The sequence below is a fragment of the Melospiza melodia genome, chromosome 18, assembly GCF_035770615.1.
Source record: "Melospiza melodia melodia isolate bMelMel2 chromosome 18, bMelMel2.pri, whole genome shotgun sequence".
Classification (NCBI taxonomy): domain Eukaryota; kingdom Metazoa; phylum Chordata; class Aves; order Passeriformes; family Passerellidae; genus Melospiza; species Melospiza melodia.
This window is the reverse complement of record NC_086211.1, coordinates 1,176,573-1,199,766: the sequence shown is the minus strand read 5'-3', so window position 1 is coordinate 1,199,766 and position 23,194 is coordinate 1,176,573. Positions and strand designations below refer to the sequence as shown.

The window sequence follows — 23,194 nt, the reverse complement described above, 5'->3', positions numbered from 1 at the left end:
CTCTGGCCTGCCTATGGAAGTCTCATGATGCACCCTGCCTCTGCCAGGCTCTGAATCCAGATTTCCTGCCTGCCAGAGCAGGGGCTCCCTGCTCATTCCTGCTGGGGAAACACAGACACTCCATGAACAGAATGGGGAGCTTGGAGAAAAGAGGAGAAAGCACAGAGGAGGAGCACAGCACAGCAATGTAGGAGTACAAGAAACTATCTGCATTTGCAAGAGCAGCTCCGTGAGAAACAGCAAACGAGCACAGTGAAAACCTCAACTCAACTCTGCCTTCTCTCCCTGCTGCTTTTCCTGAGGAGTTTGTGGGATGGGATGGAAAGCCAGGGGTGAAATGGTGTCATGGGAAAGGCCTTGGCTTACCGAGAGCTTGTACACAGCTGGGCTTTGGTAGATAACGTTGAAGACAACATTGTAAAAAGTGAAAGATGGCTTATCATCTACTGTCCATCGGAAAGTCACATCTGAGCCAGCCTCCATCACAGGGATGTAGCTCTGAAAGGCACGAGAACATTTCACACTAGTGCAAGAGAAAAGCACGCCCAGCACTTCCCAGAGACCTCCAGCTGAACTGGAGAGGGAGCAGAGCCAGACTGGGAGGCTCCCACAGCTGCAGTGCCCTCAGGGCATGGCACAGAGGTGACAGATCATCTGTGGCTCTGCTGCTGATGGAGAAATGCAGACCCTGACTCCATTAATCCCCAGCAGAGCTGGGAGCAGACCCCACACTCCCTGCTCCCACAGCCCAGCACTCTGCTCTTGTGATCAGGTCCCTGTTGCTGACTAAAAAACCTTCTAAAATCTCTGCAGAAACAGTCCGGCTTTAGCTACACCTGTAAGCTGAGCCTCTGACCCTCGTCCAGGGATGGTGCCTGACCCAAGGACTGAAGAGGCTGGACAGGGCAGGTCCCTCCTCACTCCAGCAGTGCCTCCTGAGCAGCCTGTGGCAGCAGGAAGGGTGAGACCAAGAGGTGCAGGCACAGCATCTGCCAGAAGCAGCCAGAGCTTGTACAGAGCATATGGGGCAGTTACTGAGCAGCTTCCCAGGCTGTAGCTGTGGGGATGGGGGACTGGAAAAAACAAGACTGCAAACTCCAAGACTTGGAGGGGTGGAACATCTCTACAGCTTCAGCCAGCTGCTGTAAGGATTAAGCAGAGCAAATCTGAACACCTCAAGGAACAACTATCTGGACAAGGCAAAACAAAGTAGGCACTGGCCTCTCCTAAGGTCCCTAGTGTCCTGGGGCACTGGACAGGCAGTGACCCCTCTCAGGAGGCCCTGCCTTGCCTCAGGGGCTCCAGGGGGACAGGTGAGCTCAGCTGCCCTCCTGCTGGACAGCACCAGTGCAGGTGCCACATGCTGTGCCTGCAGCAGCGCCCGGCCTGGCAGCTTAGCAGCAAGCAGCGCCCCCTGCCCCGAGGCAAACACACCCTGGCAGCTCAGGGGAGGATAAACCCCCCAGGGGAGGGACAAACCCCCCCAGGGCAGGGAAGGGTCCAGAGCAGCAGCAAACCAGCACTCACCACCCTCGTGTTCAGCAGCACTCTGCTCTCGGGGTCAGGGGTGGCCCTCAGCCCGCGGATGGGCTCCTCCACCTTGACGGTGACCGTGATGTTCTGCGAGCTCACGGCGTTCTCTGCCACCAGCACGTGGGTGCTGAGGCCCTCGCCGAGGCCGCCCAGCTGCAGCACAGCAAACCAGGTGTCGTTGTTGTCCCTGGCGCAGAGCGCGGCCACGGCCGCGGGGCAGGTGGCCACGAAGGGCACGCTGCTGCAGCCGGCCCCCAGGCAGCTGGCCGTGGCGTTGGTCCCCGAGGACAGCCTGAGCAGCAGCCAGGTGTGGTTGGTGGGCAGGTACACCCTGGAGCCCTGCGGGGCCGGGTGCAGCACGCGCAGGCCGGACACGCGCGAGGCTGCGCGGAAGGAGCAGGACAGGTTGGCACGGAAGAGCCCGTTGTCCACGCTGGCACGGAGCCTGTAGTGCCCAGGCTGCTCCAGCCCCGCGTTCCCGGGGCTCAGCAGCGGCACCAGCTGCTCCTCGGCGTAGCGCACACGCACGGAGCACGCCGTGCTGCCGGCCCTGGGGGCACCCACGGGGCTGGGGGACGGCCCCAGGGCCCACCCCGAGGAGTTCCTGCCGGCCACGGAGCTGGCACTGCGCTGGCACTGCAGGAACGAGCCCGGGGCTGCGCTGTGCTGGATGCTGAAAACGTCCCCAGGCCTGACAAAGATGTTCTCATTGCTGAACGGGACCTGCAGAGAGAGAGGAGAGGGTTTGGGTTAATGGCTCACGTTAAGAGCAGGCAGCAGCCAGCTCCTGCCCCGGCACAGTGCTGGGTTTCCTGCCAGGTGGGACCAACAGAAAAGGTGCAGATCCCAACACAGCACAGGGAAACCTGTCACCATCCAACCCTCCTTGGCCTCTCTGAATCAAATGTGCCTGCAGGGAAATCAGCTTTATGCTCCATCTCCACTGTGCTAATGCCATGGGAATAGCCTGCGGAATCTGCACAGCCTTGACATGGAAACATGGAATGGTTTGGATGGGAAGGGACCTCAAAACCCATCCTGGACCTCAAAACCCATCCTGTTCCACCCCCTGAATAGGCAGGGACACCCTCCAGCACCCCAGGCACAGCAGGGCACTGCAGGGAGCCCACAGCCCCTGTGCCAATGGGCACATTCTTTCAATCCAATGGACTTGAGTGGCTCCATCTGCCACAGGGGAACAACCCAAACTCACCCAAACCCCCAGGAGAAACCTGCCCCACCCACCCACTGGTCCCAGCAGTAACCACTGACCTGGTACTGGGAAGAGGGCCCAGCTGGCACCATAAAGAGGAACTCCTTGAGCAGCTCATAGCTGGGCTGGCTGGTGTTGGGCTGCAGGGACCCAGGGGCAGGGCTGCTGCCAAAGGAGCTGTTGGCACACTCGCTCCCATTGCAGCAGCTGTTGTGGGATGAGCACAGGTTTGTCAAAGGACACCACTGGAAACCAGGAGGACACTCCAGCAGGGTCCAGTTCCCATCATCCTGAGCACTGGGGAATGGTTCTGTGGCATTGTTTCCCTCCTGGTAGTCTGGAAGAAGTGAAAGAGAAATCAGTGATAGCCACTCTGGTGAGTAATGCTACTAATGCACTCCTCTCCTCATAATTCACCCTTTTTTCCATTTTGGTGATGGCTCCACTCTTAGCAAAAGCTGCAACTGCAGCACATCCTGCTGCTACAAAAATGTCCTCTTTTACTGGAAAAATCCACCAAGATCATTAAACCCAAAGTTGTCTCTTTTCCAATGAGAACGTACCAATTTGCAATCTGAAAGGATCAGTGCTACAGCGAAAGCCGGTCCAAGTGAAAGCAAGAGCTGGCCTTGACATTGAAAACACATTAAGCAACTTTTCTGAAGTTAATGTTTCCATGTCAAAGTATCAGCATGTCAGTGTCAGAAAAGATCCTTTAGTAACCAGCCAACCCCACGGCTACAACAAACATTCTGCTGCAGAATTAATTGTTGCCAAAACTGTGACTGTTGAGCTGTTGTACAAGGAATAAAAGGCTTTTTAGATTATCTCATCCATCAGGAAGAAATGGGCTCAGGAAAATGTTCTTCCTTGTTAACCCGTGGGGCCAGATGGACCAGAACACATTCTCCATTTGACATGTGTCTTCACAAAGCAAAAAGTACAGCTCAGAAGATTAATGAGCTTCTCCACATGGTCCTCACACTCTCCTCATGCATGGAGAGAGGTTTCTCCCTGTTATTTTCTCCAGGATAACCACTGCCCCAAGGCTGTGGGTCCCACCCCTCGATCTCCTCCAGAAACAGAACCAAACTTCTGAGCCTTTAGGGGTCAGAGGAGCAGAGGGGCCACAAGGCCAGCCCAGATTTGATGGTGTAACCTCCACCAGCCCCACAGGAGCTGAGGAGCATCCTCACCTTCTCCATCCAGCAGTCTGTGCAGCTGGAACCTCACTTGGACGGGCTGGTGCAGCTCCTGCGCCGCGAACTCCAGGGCAGTGAGGAAGCCGTGGTGCCTGAAGGGCAGCTCTGGGAACTCCAGCACCTGCAGAACACGCACAGCTCTCACCTGCCCGTGCCCCCAGGGCTCCCCGGGCAGCCCAGGAGGAGCGGAGCCCCCTCACCTCCTCAGCCTGCCACGGCTCTGCTGCTGCGGCCTCGCTCACGTTCCTCAGGGCCTCCCGTGGCGCCAGCGCTGCGTCCCCCTCAAAGAAGTTCTCGGCGTTGAGGAGAACTCCTGTTGGCAAAGGAGATTTGGAACAAAGCTGTGAGGCTCAGCAGGGCCTGAGGCCATTCCCTCCCTTGGACCACTCAGCAGAGCAGCAGCTCCATAATCCTGTACCCTCCTTCTCCTTACAGGTATCTTGATTTCTCTCTCATCCAGCACAAATAACATTTCCATTTGCAGCGTTCAACAATTTTGACTTCCAGGAACTGTGCAAGTAATTCTCCCTTCCAACAACTCATTATTTGCCTGGAATTTCTGAGCACCGGGTGCACCTTCTCATCCTCCCTGTGCCCCTGCACTTCTTGGGCAATGTGGCCACAACCAACTGCTTTCCAAACACTGCTGGCTCTCTGGGGACTGGCCAGCTGCTGCTGCTGCCCCTCTGGCCATGGCTTTTCCTTCTTAAATAAACCTTCTCCCCTGTTTCATGTCCATCCTACTTCTCTTTCTTACTTGTGTGGAAGATTTGGGAAGCTGAATAACCACAAACCTGCACAGCACATCACACCTCACCTAATCAACTTCTGAGCCACCCCAACATCTCCCAAAATACACAATGGGGTACACCAAGCCACCAAGGCAGCAGCACGGCCTCAGATCCTGGCAGCAGCAGAGATTGCTTAAGTAAGAGCGAGAAGCTATTTCCAATGCTTTGCCTCAGAACTTTGCTCCCCTCTCTGCTTCTGCTCATGGCAAAGACTGGAGTAAGCCAAACTCTTCCTTTTGGAACTTTGCTCCCCTGTCTCCTTCTGCTCATGGCAAAGATGGGAGTAAGCCAAACTCTACATTTTGGGCTGAAGTTGGGTTTCTAGAAGTTGGGTTTGGGACTGTTGCTGCAAGTCACACTCGCTTTGTGGTGATGCTCCGGAGGAGCCTCTCCGCGCACCCCTCTTTATCCTTCTTTATCCCTCTATATCCCCCTTTTTCCCTCTTTCTGCACGCCAGAGGCAGGGAGGGGAGCCCTGGCCAGCCCTGGGGGCAGCAGCAGAGCCCACCTGGTGGCTTGTACTCGCAGACATAGCTGTGCTTGGCCATGCACAGGTCGGTGTTGCACTGGCCCGTGGGGCCCATGCGCACGCAGTGGTCGGCGTTGGAGGGATGGGGCTCTCCAGGCAGCCAGTTCTGACAGCTCTCCAGATTGAATCCTTCCCCTCTCTGCTGCGCTCCAGGGCTTGCAAAATCATTGAATCCGATCCAGACATCCAGGCTCCTGCAAAAAAGGGAAAAAAAAAAAAAAAAAGAGAGAAGGGGAGGGTGGATTTCAGGAAATCATGAGTATTAGAAAGAGCTGGGACAGCTGCCATCTATGGTTCTCTCTAAAAATATTAACAAAATAACGGCAGCTCCATCGGAGTGCCATGGGCTGTGTTTCATGGAGCCTTTTAATTACTGAAGGGTTTCAGTATATCCACTGTACCAGCAGGACCTCAGGAACTGCCCCTCCGCTGCACAGCATCACTCTCCTCCAGCCTTCCCCAAGAGCCTGGTGAGGGTGGGCAGGTCCTGGCATAGGTGTCCAGAGCAGCTGTGGATGCCCCTGGATCCCTGGAAGCGTCCAAGGCCAGGTTGGACAGGGCCTGGAACAAGCTGGGACAGTGGGAGGTGTCCCTGCCCATGGAAAGGGGTGGAACTGGATGAGTTTTAAGATCCCTCCCAACCCAAACCATTCCATGATTCCATGGCTCAGGTTGACTTGCTCTCTGTCAGCAAATGTCCCTCCCAGACTCTGCCCTGAGTCACCACCCCAGAGGGATGATGTGGTCACACAGAGCTGCCTGGGACAGCTGAATCCCTCAGGACATTTGTGCTTTTCCTGTGCACACCTGGGGGATTCACCACCAGCCCATTCTCCCCTGCAGGTGGGGCTGGCCCCAGTTGAAGATTAAAGCTCAGCAGGTTTAGGAGCTCTCCTGGATGCAGCTCCTGGGCATTATGAGCACCATGGAAAGCAGCAGGCAGAGGGGACAAGCAGAGCTGGAGCACTGCAGGCAGCTGAACCCCTCACACACTGCCAGGCTCCTTTAGACATGAAATGTCCCTGCCCCATCTGGAAACTGGCTCAATCCCAGCACAGACCCAGTGGAAAGTGCTGAAAGGTCTGTCATGGCCACAAAGAGCCTGGAGAGCCGTTCCTAATCTCAGCCAGCAGAAAGGGAAGCATTTGTTCCATATTAACTCCTATTAACTTCTCCATATTAACACCCTGCGCCCTCCCGAGCTCTCAGCTCCTCCACGCTCCCTCCTGCAGGTGGAAATCAATCCAGCCCTGCCCCTGCCTGCCCCAGAGTGCTCCCAGGGTGGTACCAAGGCAGACTGGGGAGATAACTGGTGCTAACTGGTGCCTCTCCACCCCCAGGCTCAGGCCAGATGAAATGATTCATGAGGTCATGCTGAAAAACGATGACAAAAATAACTTGTTCCATGAATCAGTAGTTTTCACTGCAAATGAGATTAAAAAATAAATAAGGGCTGTGTTCTGCTCCTGAACCACTGGCGGGGAATGAGGGAGAGCAGGGTAGGAAACTGCCTGCCTGCTGCCATCAGGAAAACTCAGCGGAGATTTTCCTCTTCTAATTCCAGCTATGATCTAACTGCAAGTCATCAGGAAAAAAAAAATAAAATCAAAAAGTAAGAAAGAAAGGAATAACTAAAAGACAAGCTGCTGGCTGGCTCCCACCCTGCCCCACTGCCCAGCCCATTGCACTGCAGGGGAAACAGGAGGACTCTGAATAATCTTTCTATAAAGCAAGATGTGAGCTCTCCTCTGCCTGTGGGGAAGGACTGAGCTGCCCTGCTGGGGCAGGAGGAGCAGAACAAGCCTGGGGAGGCTTGGGAGGGCTCTCAGTGCTGCCCTGAGAGTGGGGTGCCCTGGATGGTCCCATCCCCTGCTTCTGCAGGCAGGGAGGGACCAGCCCAGCACATGGGGAGGGCAGCCCACTCCAGCAGCAAGGCAGAGGAGACCTGCCCAGTGCCCTAAAACAGGGAAACAGTCTCCTGCTTCTGCCATCTTCCTTCCCATCAGAAACTGTGGAAGAAGCTGCATGTTCCAAAAGCTCGGCCCATTCGCCTTTTATCAGCAGGGAAATCACATCCTGGAGCTGCCTCCCCCATGTTTATCTGCATGGATTAATAAAATAAACACATGGGCTGGAGGGGGCTGGGGAGCAGAGGCTGTGGGGCAGCAGCTGGGGAACAGCCTGGTGGTTCCAGCAGCTCCACACGCGATTGCTGCACATCCCAGGGGCCACGGCCAGGTCACTGTCACATCCCAGCTCATGCCACATCCCAGCAGCCATGGCCAGGTCATTGTCACATCCCAGCTCATGCCACATCCCAGGGGCCACGGCCAGGTCACTGTCACATCCCAGCTCATGCCACATCCCAGGGGCCACGGCCAGGTCACTGTCACATCCCAGCTCATGCCGCATGCCAGCAGCCATGGCCAGGTCATTGTCACATCCGAGCTCTTTGTCACATCCCAGCAGCCATGGCCAGGTCACTGCCACATCCCAGCAGCCACGGCCGCCTCCCTGCCACATCCCATGGCCAGCTCCTCACCCATTGAGGGACAGGCTCCCTCCCCAGAGCAGAGAACACGTCTGCAATGTGAGTTTGCAGCCCCGTGTGAGGGAACAGGGCAGGGGCACGGTGTGGGAAGAAGGAGCTGCCAGCCCTGGAGCTCACAGCCCGCGTCACACGCAGCTGCTCCCCTCCATGTGCTCTCTGGGATGTGTTTGTGAGGAGCCCATCTCGCACAGCTGCAGCTGGGAGCGCTGACAAGGGCTGTGAGAGCTCTGCCGGTTGTGCTCCCTGCCCCGGAATGGCTGGCTGGAGAAAGGGCGCTCCGAGGGGTGGGTTCAATCACAGGCTGACACTTGCAGCACTCCCTGTTTATAAAGGCCAGTGCTGAGGTGGAACAGATGCTGCTGGAGAGGAGCACTGCTGCTTCCCAGGGCGAGACACAGAAGGGGAAAGGGTCTGGGCTTTGGCTGCAGCCGTGTCTAAGGGCACAGGATCCCTTCTCACATTCCAGAGGCACCCACAGGCACAAACACAAGGCACACAAAGCCCTCCAATCCCTCAATTCCCAGCTGTGATTCTTCCCATTCCTCTTCTTCCCTCCAGAGCCTTTAAGGAAAGAATCCAAGTCCAGAAGGGCTCGAGCTCTGCTCATTCCCCCTCTGTGTTCAGCAGCCTCACCCCCTCCATCTCCTCATACCCAGACCCCTCTGCCCTCAGGAAGCCAAACCCCGTGCCCAGGCGATGCCAACCTTGCCCTGCTCACTCACCTGATGACATGAGCAACCAGGAAGCTCTGGATGTCGGGGCTGCTGACAAAGGCCAGGTCCCCGTTGCCCAGCTCCTGGCAGTGCCGCTGCGCCTCCAGCCACTCCGCCTTCTCCACCACCAGCTGGTAGCAGTGGTTGTTCCCCGGGAAAACCAGCCCCTCAGGGGGGCACATGGGGTGAACTGCTGCAGAAAGAACACAGGGGTGATGTCCTCTCTGCGGGCCACACAGCTCTGCAATGTGCCAGCCCTGGAGCCAACACGTCCCACCACTGCAGTTAAAGCACAGAACACAGCTCAGCCAGGGACACAGCACACCCAGAGGAGCCAGCCCTCACCGGGACTGCAGGCAGAGGGGACCAGGAGGCAGTGCCGCTGCTCCAGATTGCAAGGCAAGATTCTGTCACCATCTGTATGGCAGATTGTCTTTGGTCAAGTGGGCAGTTTGCCTTATCTCTCTGAGTGACCACATTCACACCTCCCTCGGGAGGGGACATAGCTGATAACAGCTATTGAATGTCACTGCATGGCTGATAAGAACTACAGCATCCCACTGGGAGATGTGAGCCCAGAGGGAGGAGCCAAGCATTCCTACCCAGGTATAATCCAGAGGGAGGAGCCAAGCACTGCTACCCAGATATAATCCAGGGGGAGGAGCCAAGCATTGCTGCCCAGATATAATCCAGAGGGAGGAGCCAAGCATTGCTACCCAGATATAATCCAGAGGTTTTGGGACACCAGCACGGCTTTCCCCATGGGATTCCCCAGAGGAACAGCAGCTGTCTCTTCTTCCACTGGATCTTCAGAGGAAGAATACATCCTTCCCTACAGGATCCCTGCTCCAACAGAACCAGCCCTGACACTGCAGGAGGGCTGAGCCACAATTCCAATGGGACTGCCACCAACACCCTGACCCACAGGGTGTCAGGTTGGGTTCTGACTCTGCCAGTGTTGTTCTAGTGTACTGCACTGTTTATTTTATCCTTTTATTTTCTTCCCTATTAAAGAACTGTTATTTTCTGCTCCCGTATCTTTGCCTGAGAGCCCCTTAATTTAAAATTCATAGCAATTCAGAAAGGTGGGGAGGGATTCCATTTTCCATTTCAGGGGAGGCTCCTGCCTTCCTTAGCAGCCTCCTGTCTTTCCAAACCAAGACAGCCACCTGCCCCAGCCCCCCAGGAGCCCTGCTCACCCCTGGCCAGCTCTCCAGGCCCCGCAGTGATCCCGTAGAGCACAGCCAGCCCCGTGCCTCCTCTGTTGCGGATCCGGATGTCCAGGCTCTCGTTGGCCACCACCAGGGAAGGACACAGCAGCTCCAGCTGCTGGGGTGGAGCCACCACCTCCACCTCCGCCTGCTCCTGCAGGAGCCTGGAGCCCAGCAGGAGCGTGGCGGTGACGTTGTAGCGGCCGGGCAAGGCGTAGCTGTGCACGGCCGAGTGCGCAGTGGTGTTGAGAACCTCGCTGCGGTCCCCAAAGTCCCACAGTAAAGTGCTGGCAGCGATGGGAATACTGACATTGAGGAGCACGGGCTGCTGCAGGCTGTAGCGGGGCTGCAGGCCCGTGAGAGACACAGGCAGCTGGGCCTGGAAGGGCGAGGGGACGAGCGAGGGGCCACCGCAGCCCTGCCCAGACACATGCTCAGTGCAAAACGGCAAACAGCCGGAGGAAGAGTTCGTTCCGTGGGCAGTTCCACACAGACACTGCCCCTGGGGGCTGAAAGCCCCGTACTCCTGGTCCTGGGAGTAACACAGGGCACTGCAGGTCTCCTCAGTGAGGTTCCCAGGGTGCACAGACGTGAAGAGGATGACAAGCTCAGCTTCTTCGGTGTCGTTTCCTGTCAGGCACGTGATGTACTGAGCTCCTGCAGGACAGAACAGAAGATCCTCTTGCAAAACAGACTCTGGGATGCCATGGATTGGTGAGATGCTCCAAGAGAACCACCCCACACTCCTGGGAATGGAATTCTCCTGCTCAGCTCCTACTCTAAGTGTTTCCTTTTTGAGACTTGCCTGGGAAGTGTTTAATCCCCCAGCAACAGTTTCCAAACTCTTTATGCTAATTAGTGATGACAGAAATAACAAGCCAGTCACACAGATTTATGGAGCAGCAGCACTCAGTAAATAAAACGGGGCTTTGGAGAGCCTGACACTCCCATGGGACATGGAGCCACTGAGTCTGGCACTCAGAGGAGCCCACAGGACTTGTTTCCAAGTGAGACCATGACAAAAGGATGTCCTTTGGTGGCTTGGTCAGTGCAGAACGTTTCACCATGTGCTGCCTGGGACCTCCAGCAGCAAACCCAAAACCAAACACCCTTGGGCAGTGGCACAGTGGGGAGACACTGATGGACCCTCCACGAGACACCTTCCTCCACGGGGAGAGCCAAGAATCTCCCTCCTTTCAGGAAAATGTGGAACTGCAGAGGAGGCAATGCCAGGCCCAGGAACGCCCATGGCAAGGATGCACGGGAACAACACGAGCTGGGACAGGGAGCAGGGACACACATGGACACAGAGCCAGGCCCAGAGGAACAGCTCAGTCCCCTGGCCTGCAGGGCTGGGACATTTCCCTGCCACAAACACCCAGGCAGGGCCTCTCTCTCCCTCGCCCTCTGCCCACGTGGCCCGGCCACGTTTGCGCTGCTGTTGCTACAACATCTCCCCCAAACATCCCAACAGCTCCAGCCCCTGTGATCCTCCCAGATCAAACCCATCCAGCTGTCCAGCTTCCTCCACGGCCTTCCTGCAAATGCTGAGCCACTTCTCCTCAGAGCAGTCCCCGGAGAGGAGCACGGCACGGGAGCTGCTCGGATCCCACCACCAGCCTGGCCATTCCTCATCCCCTGCCGGTCACTGAGAGCTGGCAGGGGCTGGCAGGCTGTCCCAGCCTACTCCCATTACACTGAATTACCCAGAAGGCAGCCTCACATTATTGTTTCCACACTGGCTTGAAGAAGTGCAAGAGGGAACAACTAATTATCAAGAGCAGCAACAGCGCCAAGTGTTTTCCCCTTTGATAATTCCTGCAAGATGCTGCGAGCTTTTCTGGGGGAAGAGGAACAATCACCACCTGGATTTCGGTCCTGGGGAACACTGTGCCTCAGCAGGCAGCTCAGCTGGCTCCCACCAGCCTCAGCTGGCTCCTTCAGCCTCGGCCCTGCATCCTCCTGTCACACAGCTCTGGGTCCTCATCCCTGCATCCTCCTGTCACACAGCCCCAAATTAAAGGAGATGCCTGCTGCCTGCCACAGGGAGCCCTTGCTCTCCCTCCCTCTCTCTTATTCTGGAATAACCGAGCATCCAGGCAGGATTAGTTTCTTTCAGGCTATCCCTTTCCCAGGGAATCACTGCCTGACATTTCTCCTGGCCAAGCAGTCAGTAAAATGCCCCTGGAGCAGTGGCTGTAGGTCAGGGCAGTGTTCATTCCCTCCCAAAGTGGAGCCCTGCCAGGTCAGCCTGTCCCAGGTGCCATCACCTCCCATGAGGTTCCAGTGCTGGGGGTCAGCCTGTTCACACCCTGGACAATGACAGCCTGGGGCTGCAGGTCACAGAGCCACTCCTGTGGTGTCTGCTCTGTGCTCAGGGCCAACCTCAGCCCTGCTGTGGCTGCCCTGGTCCTCGGGGCACAGCCTGTGTGACCGACATCTGATTCATTAGATCAGAACTGGTCACTGAAGGTGTGAGGGGGCCCCAGGTGCCCCCGAGCCCCCCAGTCCCACTGAGCCAGCCCCATCCCAGCCCCTCCTTACCACAGGAGGCATTGAGGACCAGCACATCGAACAGGGACAGGTTGGCCACCTCGGGGGGGTGGGCACATCTCGTGTCTGATGCCTCAAGGACTCTCACTCTCCTGTCTTCCACCCAGCGGGGCAGCCAGGACAGCTTGCAGTCACAAACAAATGGATTCCAACTTAAGTTTCTGTCAGAGGGAGATCAGAACAAGTTAGGGATTAATGTGACATGTGCTAAGCCTTAATTACAGCAGTGTGCTGAGCCCTCCCTGCTCCCATCTGTGCCACTCCACTGAAAGGCTTTGGAATAACTGGGAGAGGAGTTAATGAATAGGGAATCAAGCAATAATTAACGTGATTTTTCTAGAGGCTAGAATTAGGCAAGTACTCCAAGTACTTTTTTAACTCTACAAATAATTGTTGCAATTAGAAGCAAATGACAGACACAATCATATATCTAAAAAAATCTGCCATGCAAGAGCCCCAGGGTATGAGAGCAGCCTCTCCTGCTCAGGGAGACTATTTACAGCCCCATTAAAAAATAGCTAAGAGAATAAAATTCATCTGTCAAAAAAAGAAATGCAAAGTCAATGATAATCTTTCCATGTGGCAGCTCAATGAAAAGAGGGAAACTTTAATTGCAGCTAAGCTTGATCCAAGTTAGAGCCTCTGGCTCTCAGCTGTGAGCAGGACAGAGCTGGAGCTGTGTGTGCAGCTGATGCCAGCAGGGGCTGAAAGCAGCACCCTGGGGCTGAAAGCAGCACTGTGCCACCAGGCTGAGCAGGGACAGCTCCCTGGGACTCAGCCCTGGGTTTGTGTCCTTCCAGAGCCACTGGGGAGCCAAAGGGCAAAGCTGAGGATGCCCCTTGTGTCCTGTCCTCAGGGACAGCGTGGGGCTGAGCTTTTCTCTCTCTTGCCAGGAGGGCTTGCACAGGGTTAATCCTAATCCTGGGGTTAATCCTAGTCCTGGCTCATCCAGAGGCAGAACTGCCACTTGTGCTGTGACTTCGGGGATCCCTCCCAGAAATGTGTGGCTTCCTCTCACCTCCCTTCACTTAGCATCAAAAGACCTCAATTAAACAACAAAACTCAAATCACTTAAGGACAACCTCCTAAGCGACTTGGACAGCTCAGTCAGGACCTACCATGCTGCAGGAACCACTGGGTGCTCCAGGCCCAAGGTGTGACCACGCCAACAGGACAGTGTGCCCATGGGCAGAGACAAGAACCTCAGCAGAGCTGGTTTGGGAGAGGAGCCAGGAAGAGAAGAAGGCAGCAGCAGAGGTTGGAGATAGCAGGAGACAGAGGCAGAGGCAAGGAGGAGGTCAGGACTGGAGGACAACAGGACCCAACAGCTTGGGAAAAGAACTGGAGACACCCCAAAAGCAGCTGCTGGGGTGGGCACCTGCCCAATATCTCTCCAAGCCAGCACAGCCCACACCACAGCAGGAAAGGAAGGGATGTTTCAAGGAAAGGTCTAAGTAAAGAACTGGGAAACAAAGGAGATGAACTTACATTTCACTTAAATTAAATAAATTATCAAATATTCCATCTTCTAATGTAGAAATCTGGTTGTGGCTTATATCTCTGTAAAAGAGAGAAAAGTTCATCATGTTACAAGCAATTTCCTCATCAGTGCAGCTCTTCCCTGTGAGGGTGGGCATGCCCTGGCACAGGTGCCCAGAGCAGCTGTGGCTGCCCCTGGATCCCTGGCACTGCCCAAGGCCAGCCTGGATGGGGCTTGGGGCACCCTGGCACAGTGGAAGGTGAACTTTAAGGGCTTTAAGGTCCCTTCCAGTACCAAGAGACATCTTGTGATAATTCTCCTTCTCTGGCCTTGAGCTCCTCTCCACCCAGCAGCGCAGAGGGTCAAACCCTGCCCAGCTCCAAATGGCAATAATTCCCAAATCCCTGGAGTGAGCAGCTCAAGGCCTCAGGGAAGGAGCCCATGGACAGGGGCACGTGGGGCTGGGGAGATGAGGTGGAGCAAGAACAAAGCAAACCAGTGCAACACGAGCCAGACCCAGCTCAGCCGTGCTGGGGGGCACTGGGGGGACTGGGGGGAGCAGCAAGTACTTACAGCTTTGCCAGAGAAGTCAGGCTTCTGAATAGCTCAACATCTAAACCACTGATCCTGCTATTGGAAAGATTCCTAGGGAAAGAAAAAAAGAAAAATCCATTTTCAGCCTTCGTTCAAGCCCATTTTGTCACACCTCCATGAGCAGACCTCAGAAGAGCCTCTCTCCAAACCCCAGCCAGAATCCTGACTGGAAACGGGATGTGTTCAAGGCAAAGCATTTTTCCCAGCCAAAGAAAACACCTTTCCCAAAACCATAAAGCATTTGCTGCTCACATAACCTGTAAAGAGAGACCAGGAGCCTCAGGATGTGCCCCCAGTCTGCAGCACACCTGGAGCAGTTACACCATGCCACACGTGGTACCAAATGTGATTCATCCTCTCAAAAGACATTCAAGTCTAATCTATGCTCAAAGAAGTCATTAAGAAGTACTTTAGACTCAAGCAGTAATTAACTCAGATACAAATTTATTGTGAACTTCCAAGTGTGTTTCTCGTGCCAAAACCCTGATCAGTAATTACACAATTGATGCGTCAACTCTGCGTTTTAAACAACTTTTTGTCTCTCTTTGGAAAAGCTTAAAATGGAAGAAAAAGCAGCAATAAAGAATATTTTCCATTTGAAATCAGGACAGACTGTCATTCTAAAAGAACACTGCTTAAAAAATCTCCCAGTAACACCAAGAGCCTTCAGCTCATCCAAACCAATGTCCCTGTCCAGCCCAGCTCTCTCCTCACCCATCATCTTCCTCCCCACATTTAAAAGTCACTCACAGAAATGAAAGTTTCGCTCATCATCTCCACTTGTTCCCAATAAACCTCACCATTCGTTTTCAGAAAAATCTCCTTTGGCCTAAACTTCCTTTCAGCAGCACCAAAACCCTTCCTCCAAGCCCATGGGATGGTTCTGACCCTTCATGGATTCCTGGCTGAGCTCCCAGGAGAGCACAGGGTTGGACACACTTTGCCATCTCCTTCCTCACCTTTTTCCTACAAACACCTCCTCTCGCTTCTCCTGGCTGTCTCAGCTGTTATTCCTACCCCTTAATCAATTATTTCTTGGTTTGATCTGACATTTAAACTTCATTTATCCAAATGAAAAGAATTCTGCCAAACTGGCAGGAAAACGACGTGTGATTCCAGGAAACTGGGGATAAGTGACAGGGATGGATGGCTCTTTAAAAGGTTTATTTTCCCTGGTTTTGCTGTCTGGGACTTATTTGCCAAGCTGAGGCTGGATTCGGAGGAGTTCACCAGCAACTCCAATACAGAAGCCCAAGAAATGTGCAAAACACCAGCTCAGTAAATACATTAGAAAAAGGACATTAATAGAAATATTGGATTACGCCAGTGATTGGAGCACAGAGCAGCCCTGGCTGAGCCCCACTCTGCACAGGGACAGCAAAGCCACCCCAAACCTGCTGCCAGCTCCCACTGAAGATGACACAGAGACAGCTGGGACTGGACCCAGGTGCTCCGGCCAGGACAGACCCTCCCTGGGGATACCTCAGCTCCATCTCCCCTGAGCATTTCTGTACCCTGAACCCCTCTGGCCCTGCTGCACCCGTGTGGGGAAGGACCAGATCCCAACAGCCACCCTACAGGGAGAGCAGTGCAAATACTCCCCTTCTCCTCTGAAATACCTGGAAATCGCCCATTTGGTTTTCAGGCAGCACCTCAAGTCCAAGGAAAGGAAATGGGAGCTCCAGCTCAGATGCCTTCCTGCTCCTCGCCCAGACAAGCAAAACCTCCAAAATAAACCATTTAGCTGCTGCAAAAACAGGGCTCTGCCATGTCCCAGAGCCTCTTCCAAGGTGCTCCTTGGCTGCAGGGGAGTGTGGGGCAAGGGGAGCTGGGGAAGGTGCCAGACACTGGGATCCTGTTTGGGGAGGCAGCACTGCTGTGGCTCACAGCTGGAGAGGGCTCCTGTGCCTTGCTGTCCTTTATCTGCTGATAAAGGAGATGTCAGATGGCATCCTGCACATCCTCCATTCCCTGCTGGCATCAGGCGTGGTGAGCTGATCAGTGATGATCAGTGATGAGCTGATCAGTGATGATCAATAATGAGCTGAGCTCATCACCGCAGACCAGCACTGCCCCTTCCCAGGGCAGGTAACGCTCCTCAAACCTTTCCCTTCAGAGCTGCCAGCCCCAATCTGCTCAACCTTCAGGGCAAACAGCCCCCTCCAACACCTGCAACTTTTCCAGGTTCCTGGGTGGTTGCTGAGGAAAAACAGTTTTGTGTCTATTTTAGCCCTGCCTGTCACTTGATTTTCATCTCCAGTAAGTTTTACCAACATTTTCTTCAAGACCACTCTGAGCCAGAGCCCAGTGTGCAGAGATCTCCCAGGGGAGAGCTGGGCTCAGCTCCATTGGCTGAACCCCTGGAGGCTGCAATTAACCCAAACCCTGACATTCTGTCACTCCAGCCCAGGTGCTGCCCAGGGATCCCCAGCTCTTGTCTCCAGACCCTGCTGAGCCCCATCCAGGTCAGGCTGGCACCCCCTGGTACCCACAAACCAGGGCACCTCCTTGCTGTTTCCTTGCCCTCATGATGCCATGAGGAACTGCTATAAAACCCCTCAGTTTTCATCTCCCTGACCTGCTGGGTACACAGGGAAGCAGAGCTGCTGTGGCAGCACAGCTGGGAGGATGTGGAACAGTGGTGGAGCCACCTCCAGCCAGGAGCTGCCCTCTCCCCCTGCTCCCTCTGCACCAGGCATGGAAAATCATCCCTCATTGCCTCCCTGGCATGGGAGAGGTGCCTGGGCTGCGGAGAAAAACACAAACCAGGAAACCCTGAGCAATGAAAGGCAGGGCAAGGCTGCGGGACGCAGCTCCCAAACTGCCACGACTGTGTTTTCCCAGCCCACTGCCAGGCCAGAGGAAATTCAGAGCAGGTTCAAGGCAGAGCTGGAGCCAGCAGCAAACAAGGCTCTCCATTGACATTCCCTGCACACACAGCCTGACGCCCTCCTCAGAGGAGAGGGAAAAATGTCCTTTCCTGTGGCTTGGGGGGGCTTGGGGAACACGCTGTGCCTCCTGGAAAGGGCAGCCACGAGTCACAGCTGCTCAAATGGAGCCATGCAATGTCACTCTGTGGGACGTGGGGCACCAGAACTCACCAAGCCACAGCACAGGGCACAGACTGTGTCACTGAGAGCTCCCCACACTGCCACGCTCCACTCCCAGCCCAGCTAAGGCAGAGATGCAAACACCCTGGAAAAGGGAGGTGCTTTAGTGAGGAAGGTGAAGCTTTGGGAAATAAGGGAATATTCAGTAATGAGGGCATCAGCCTGAGCCTTGGGAGCCTTCAGCTCCATCCCAGCCCTGCCAGGACTCGCTGTGTGATGCTGGGTGCATCCCTGAGCTGTCATAGCCACACAGAGAGGGCGAGGGTGGATCCAGCACACACAGCACCAGCCAGACTGCTGCCCATGGAATCGGGGAATTCTGGGGGAAAAGCCCCAAGAACTGGCTCCTTTCTCAGCTGCTGCAGTGCCAATGGAAGAGGGCGGGAGTGAGAGGACTGAGGGCAGCAGGAGGGCTCAGTGGCACCCCTCCATCCCTCAGCGATGCCCAGCAGCCCCCTCAGTGCCAGCCCAGGGGCTGTGGCCAGGCTGGGTCTGGGCACTGCTGTTTGCTCCCTCCTTCCACGGCACACAGAACGCCCAGCAGAGCACGGCCCTGCTGCCAAGGCTGATGTCATGCTCTCATTATGTCATTTGTGGGCTCTGCCTCCATCTCACCAAAAGGGAGGGAGGCAGAGGCAGGGCAGAGCTTCCCCAGCCCCTCTGGTGCGGGGAGCCCTGCCAGAACAGTAATGGGAAAAGCATCCAGAGACGGAGAACGTCTGAGTGAGAGGAGCCCATGGCTGGGGCAGAGCAGGGAGAGCAGCCCCAGGGCTGAGAGCTCAGCAGGGCCAAGGCTCCAGGTCTGAGAGACACTGAGGCAAAGTGGAAAATTTTCCAGGGCAGAAATCCATTTTGATTTAGGTGAAATGTACATTTTTGAGTTAAGTCTGTAGTTTGAAACACAGCTATGTAGCCTGACTGCAAGGCCTAGGCTCAGGGATTCAGTGAAGGACAGAGATAAGGGGAGACAGATAGAGACTGCTGTGAGAGCAGGTCAACCTGACCCAGGAATTCTTTCTGATAAAGAAGAACTAGCGGCAAATGTCACCTGAAATTCGTAAAAATGAATATGTATGAACCTATTGTGAAACTGTATGCACGTGTATCTGAGAGGGGGATAAAAAGGGACCTGAAGCCCCCAGAGGTACACATGTCTTTCAAGGAGAGCAATCTCCGCATGCGTCTGGCGCTGCAATAATAAACATACCGGCCTTACAACTTGCACAAAGTTGTGGAGTTTTTGGCTATATCTCCACAAAACACCACCAGCAGGGCTGAGGCTCCTGAGGGGCAGCAAAGCCCCCGAGGGCACAGGGAACACAGCTCCCAGCACTGCTCCCATTTCTCACCCCACCACGCAGCTGTGGCTGCCCCTGCATCCCTGCAGTGCCCAGGCCAGGCTGGGGCACCCTGGCACAGTGGGAGGTGTCCGTGCCATGGCAGGGCTGGCACTGGGTGGGCTCTGAGGGCCCTCTGAACCCAAAGCACTGCAGGATCCTGCGACAAGCCAGGGCGCACTGTTCCACACCCCGCGAGCAGTGACAACAAGGACAGGCACACGTGGGATGGCTGGTGAGGCACAGCAAAGCCCGGAGCTTCCAGAGCCTTCCATGGCCTGCCAGATCTGCCCAGAGATGCCCTGCAGAGCCCCAGGGCTGCCTCCAGGTTGCCATGGCAAGCACTTGCCTGTCTGCAGGAACAAAAGGCAGCACAGAGCTGATCCTGCCTGACACACAGAACAGACTTTCCAGAAAAGAGCAGGAAAAACTCTGTGTGCTTTTGCCTGCCCGAGCCAGGAAAAATTACAGGTTTTTGCTGATCAGATTCCTTTTTTCCCTTCGTCTTTTGGCTTGCACCTCTCCAAGGAAGCGCTGCAGAAGCAGCAGCACTGGTGTGCAGAGGTGATGAGAGAGATTATTTCCACAAATGGCTCTGGAAATCTGGAAAGCCAGGGATTTTCCTGTGTGCTGGGCACAGGGAGCAATGCTGCGCTCCTGCAGTAGGGACAGGGACACCCTCACACCTCTCCTGCACCAGGAGCTCTCTGCTTTTCAACACAGGCAGGAGGGAAATGGCACACGGAGATATTCACCCACAGTTACTGGTTTCACGCTGAAACAGGGGTTTTCCAAGGCAAAAGGGTTCCAGGTCCCAGCCACAGCCAGGGCACCCCAATCACACCCTGGACATCCTCACAATAGCCAGGGCACCCCTGTCACGGCCAGAGCATCTCAAGCACACCCAGGGCATCCCAAGCACACCCAGGGCATCCCAATCACACCCAGGGCATCCCAGACACAGCCAGGGCATCCCAGCCACAGCCAGGGCACCCCAATCACACCCTGGACACCCTCACAATAGCCAGGGCACCCCTGTCACGGCCAGGGTGTCCCAGCCATGGATGGAGCATTCCCAGCACGGCCAGGCAGCCCCAGCAGGGTCAGCACAAGGGCTCCCTGCAGGTGGGAGCTGTCTGCAGAGCAGCTGTGCTCCAGGAGCAGCTCCTCAGAGCCCTGCAGGCAGCAGCTCCCCGCAGACCTTCCCAAAAAAGGCTGTGGAGCCTGGATGGAGCCTGGGACACAGGGATGTGTGACCTCAGGCAGGACGTCAGGCTCTGGCAGCGCTGTCCTGCAGCCATGGCACCCTGTGCTCCATCCCTCTCCCTGCCCAGGGCGATCCCAAAGCCAGGACATGCAGCTCAGCCCCTTCCAAGTCATCCCCACCCTGAGCTGAGCCATCCCTGCATCCCCAACACCCAAACACAGAGCCAAAGGTGAGGGGGGCGCTGGGGCATCAGCAGCTCAGCTCCTTCCAATTCATCCCCACCCCGAGCTGAGCCATCCCTGCATCCCCAACAGTCAAACAAGGGAGCCAAAGGCAAGAGGGGCACTGGGGCATCACCAGGAGAGCTTGGGGAGGCCAGGAAGGGGACAGGGAGGGGGATACAGGGATGGCACCAACCTGAGAGGTCCCTGCCACTCTCTGAGCCACCAGGAGCAGGCACTGCCTGGGCTGGCACCAGCCCTGCTCCTGCCCTCTCTGCCCAGGGCTGACCTCAGGTGGCACAAAGCAAGGAGAGAGCTCAGCACAGCCAGCCCTGTGCCAGCAGGGCCAGGAGGGGAAGAGCAGAGAGCTCCAGAACCCAAACACTGCAATCAAGCCGCTGTCCGCAATTAGCGCCGCACGCAAACGAGCTGTCTGCAGCTCCAGCCAGGGAAATGTCAGCCCTGCAAACACTCATCTGCCTCATGGAAACTCTGCAGAGCAACCAGAGATGTGATAAATCCAACTATCTTCCCAGCACACGTGGCACAGCTCGAGCAGATGCTACTGCAGCCCAAAGCCAAGTGCTCTCCATGCAGGTCACACTTCTTCCCCCAAAATTCATCTGTGCCCTGTGTGCCAGCTCACAGCAACCCCAGTGCCCAGCTCTGCCCTCCTGAGAACCCAGCACGTCTCCAAATCAGCCTTTGGGAGCCCAGAAACATCTGATTTCACCATAAAGAGGGAGCCCTCTGGAAGCTGTAATTTAGGGATTACACAGCTGAGCCACTCAGTGCTTCATCTTCCTTACACAAAGTGAAGAGTTTTCAATAAATGTTCAGGTATTGCTGATATTAACTCACCACTGGGACAGGGAATGGTGTAGATAATCTTTGCATCCTGGTTTTTTATGACTCAATTTGTATTTCTTTTGTAAGTGAGGCTTTTCTATTGGAATAATTCCTTTTCCTTGGACAGCTGTCCTCTAGGGACGTGAGAAACAGTAAAACCCCAATTCTATCCCACCCTAGCACTGTAAATTCTGCAGTGCACAGGAAAGGAGCCACGGGCAGGGCTCACAGGATGCAGAGGGCTCGGGATGATGCTGGACTGGTCACAGGGATGTGACACTGAGCAGGAGCCAGGGGACATGGAGAACTCCAGGAACCTTCTCCAAAGCACACATCCCATCTGCAAACACTGCTAAAGTCTGAATGTTTCCTTGGAAACCCCCTGGGGTATCTGTGTTTTGTACCCCAAAAGGAACAGGGGAGCAATTTGGGCATCACTGATGCAGAATGAGATTCACAAACCAGGCTTGACCCTCCAAAACCCAGGGAGACCTGCAAAACCCTTCCTGCCACTTCTGAGCTGGGCTCGGAGCATAACCCAGCTGAGGGAATGTGAGAGTGATAAGGCAGCCTCAGATCAAAAGGCATTTCTTCAGACAGCTGGGAAATAACTCTGCCATTCCTCACACAGAGCAGGCGGTGGTTGTCAGGCACCAGCAGCACAAACAAAGGGAAAACAAAGCACAGGCAGCAAAACACAGCCCTCACAGGGATCAGGGACCCTGGAATGGTTCAGGATTACCTTCAGGATCACCCAGTTCCTGCACCTTCCACCAGCCCAGGGTGCTCCAAGCCCTGGAGCTCAGAAAGGATTGAGGCTTCAGCAGAAACAGCAGCAAAGCCTCTCATGGCAGGTACAGCAGACACACATCCAGAAACGCAGGAATGTCTCATGAAACACAGAGAGACAGCAGCAAATGTTGTTTTACCAACAACATTTCATTAAAGAGGCTCCCCGTTTCAGGCTCTCACCAACATCCTTCAGCTCCAGCATGGGATGTTCCCTAAACACTGATGGGGAAAAGGACAAGAAGGAAAACTCACTGAGGTCCTGGCAGAGCATTGAGAGCAAAGGAAACCAACTCTGAGCAGGGTTTTGCAGCACAGCCTGTGCTGGAGAGCTGATGAGCCTCCTGATTTATTTTCTTCCTCCCAGAGGGAAAACTCACGGATCTGGGGCCGTCAGATTAGTGCTTGATATGTTTAAAAATAGCCCAAAGTAAACTCTGGTGCTGCTGTGTGAGGCTGAGCACAGCCCTGGGTTCACAGCCACTGCCTGCGACAGAAAACCCCCAGAGCAGCAGGGCTGGGAGCAAAAAAAGCAAAAAGTGCAGCATGTTCAGACCCCAACCACAGCCAAAGCACAGCCCAGGGGTGCTTTCCACCCATGGCTCATCCCAACAGCTCCAATATTGCAAACCATCGGGTTCCACACAGGTTCCACGCTCCTGTTCCTGCCCGAGCCCCAGCAGGCACCCCCAGCCTTCCAGAGGATGCTCCCGTCCCACACAAACACTGAGAATCACCGAAAGGTTTGGGCTGCAGCAAACTGATCTCGGGGGAAGCGTCCCTCCCCATGGCAGGGGGCTGGAACTGGATGGCCTGGAGGTGTTTTCCAACCCAAACAATCCTTTGGGTCAAGTCTGTCCTTCTATGAAACATCCTGGAGCCAATGTTTAATCCCTTTAACATCTGTAGTGCTGCCTTTTTTCATTCCAATGTCACAAATACATGTGACATTGAGTCAAAACTCAAAAACTTGACTCAGAATTCAAATTCTGACTTCTTGCAGAAATCAGATGTGTATTACATCAACATCAGCATCTTCTGCTCCTCCATCTGCAAAGTTACTTAAAAGGCAGAGGTTTGGGAGATCTTTTTTCCATAAGTGGATTTTCCACGTTGACTGCCACTAATTACACCGTGCCCTTTAATTTTTAGCTGATGCCATGCTAGGCACAGCATTGTTTCTCCCTGGGACAGAAAAATCAGGACATTGGGCTAATGAGTGTTTGTACCACCCCATTTACCTTCTGTTAACACTGGCACCACGTTTGTTTTGATCCAGTCCCTGGGAATCTCCCCCAGGCCCTAAAATCC

General features: G+C 54.9%; 1 protein-coding gene across 1 annotated transcript in view; it reads right to left on the bottom strand.

Annotated features, from left to right (window-relative positions):
• PKD1 (polycystin 1, transient receptor potential channel interacting) overlaps positions 1–23,194 on the bottom strand; it is a 75,043-nt gene that overhangs the window by 33,140 nt on the left and 18,709 nt on the right. The window contains exons 2-12 of the mRNA XM_063171528.1: positions 14,350–14,421; positions 13,785–13,856; positions 12,288–12,457; positions 9,732–10,400; positions 8,542–8,725; positions 5,248–5,462; positions 4,149–4,261; positions 3,943–4,069; positions 2,806–3,083; positions 1,528–2,256; positions 367–498 (exon numbers count right to left, since the gene is read on the bottom strand). Coding sequence (XP_063027598.1) covers positions 367–498; positions 1,528–2,256; positions 2,806–3,083; positions 3,943–4,069; positions 4,149–4,261; positions 5,248–5,462; positions 8,542–8,725; positions 9,732–10,400; positions 12,288–12,457; positions 13,785–13,856; positions 14,350–14,421 — 2,761 coding nt within the window. The remainder of the gene's footprint in view (positions 1–366; positions 499–1,527; positions 2,257–2,805; positions 3,084–3,942; positions 4,070–4,148; positions 4,262–5,247; positions 5,463–8,541; positions 8,726–9,731; positions 10,401–12,287; positions 12,458–13,784; positions 13,857–14,349; positions 14,422–23,194) is intronic.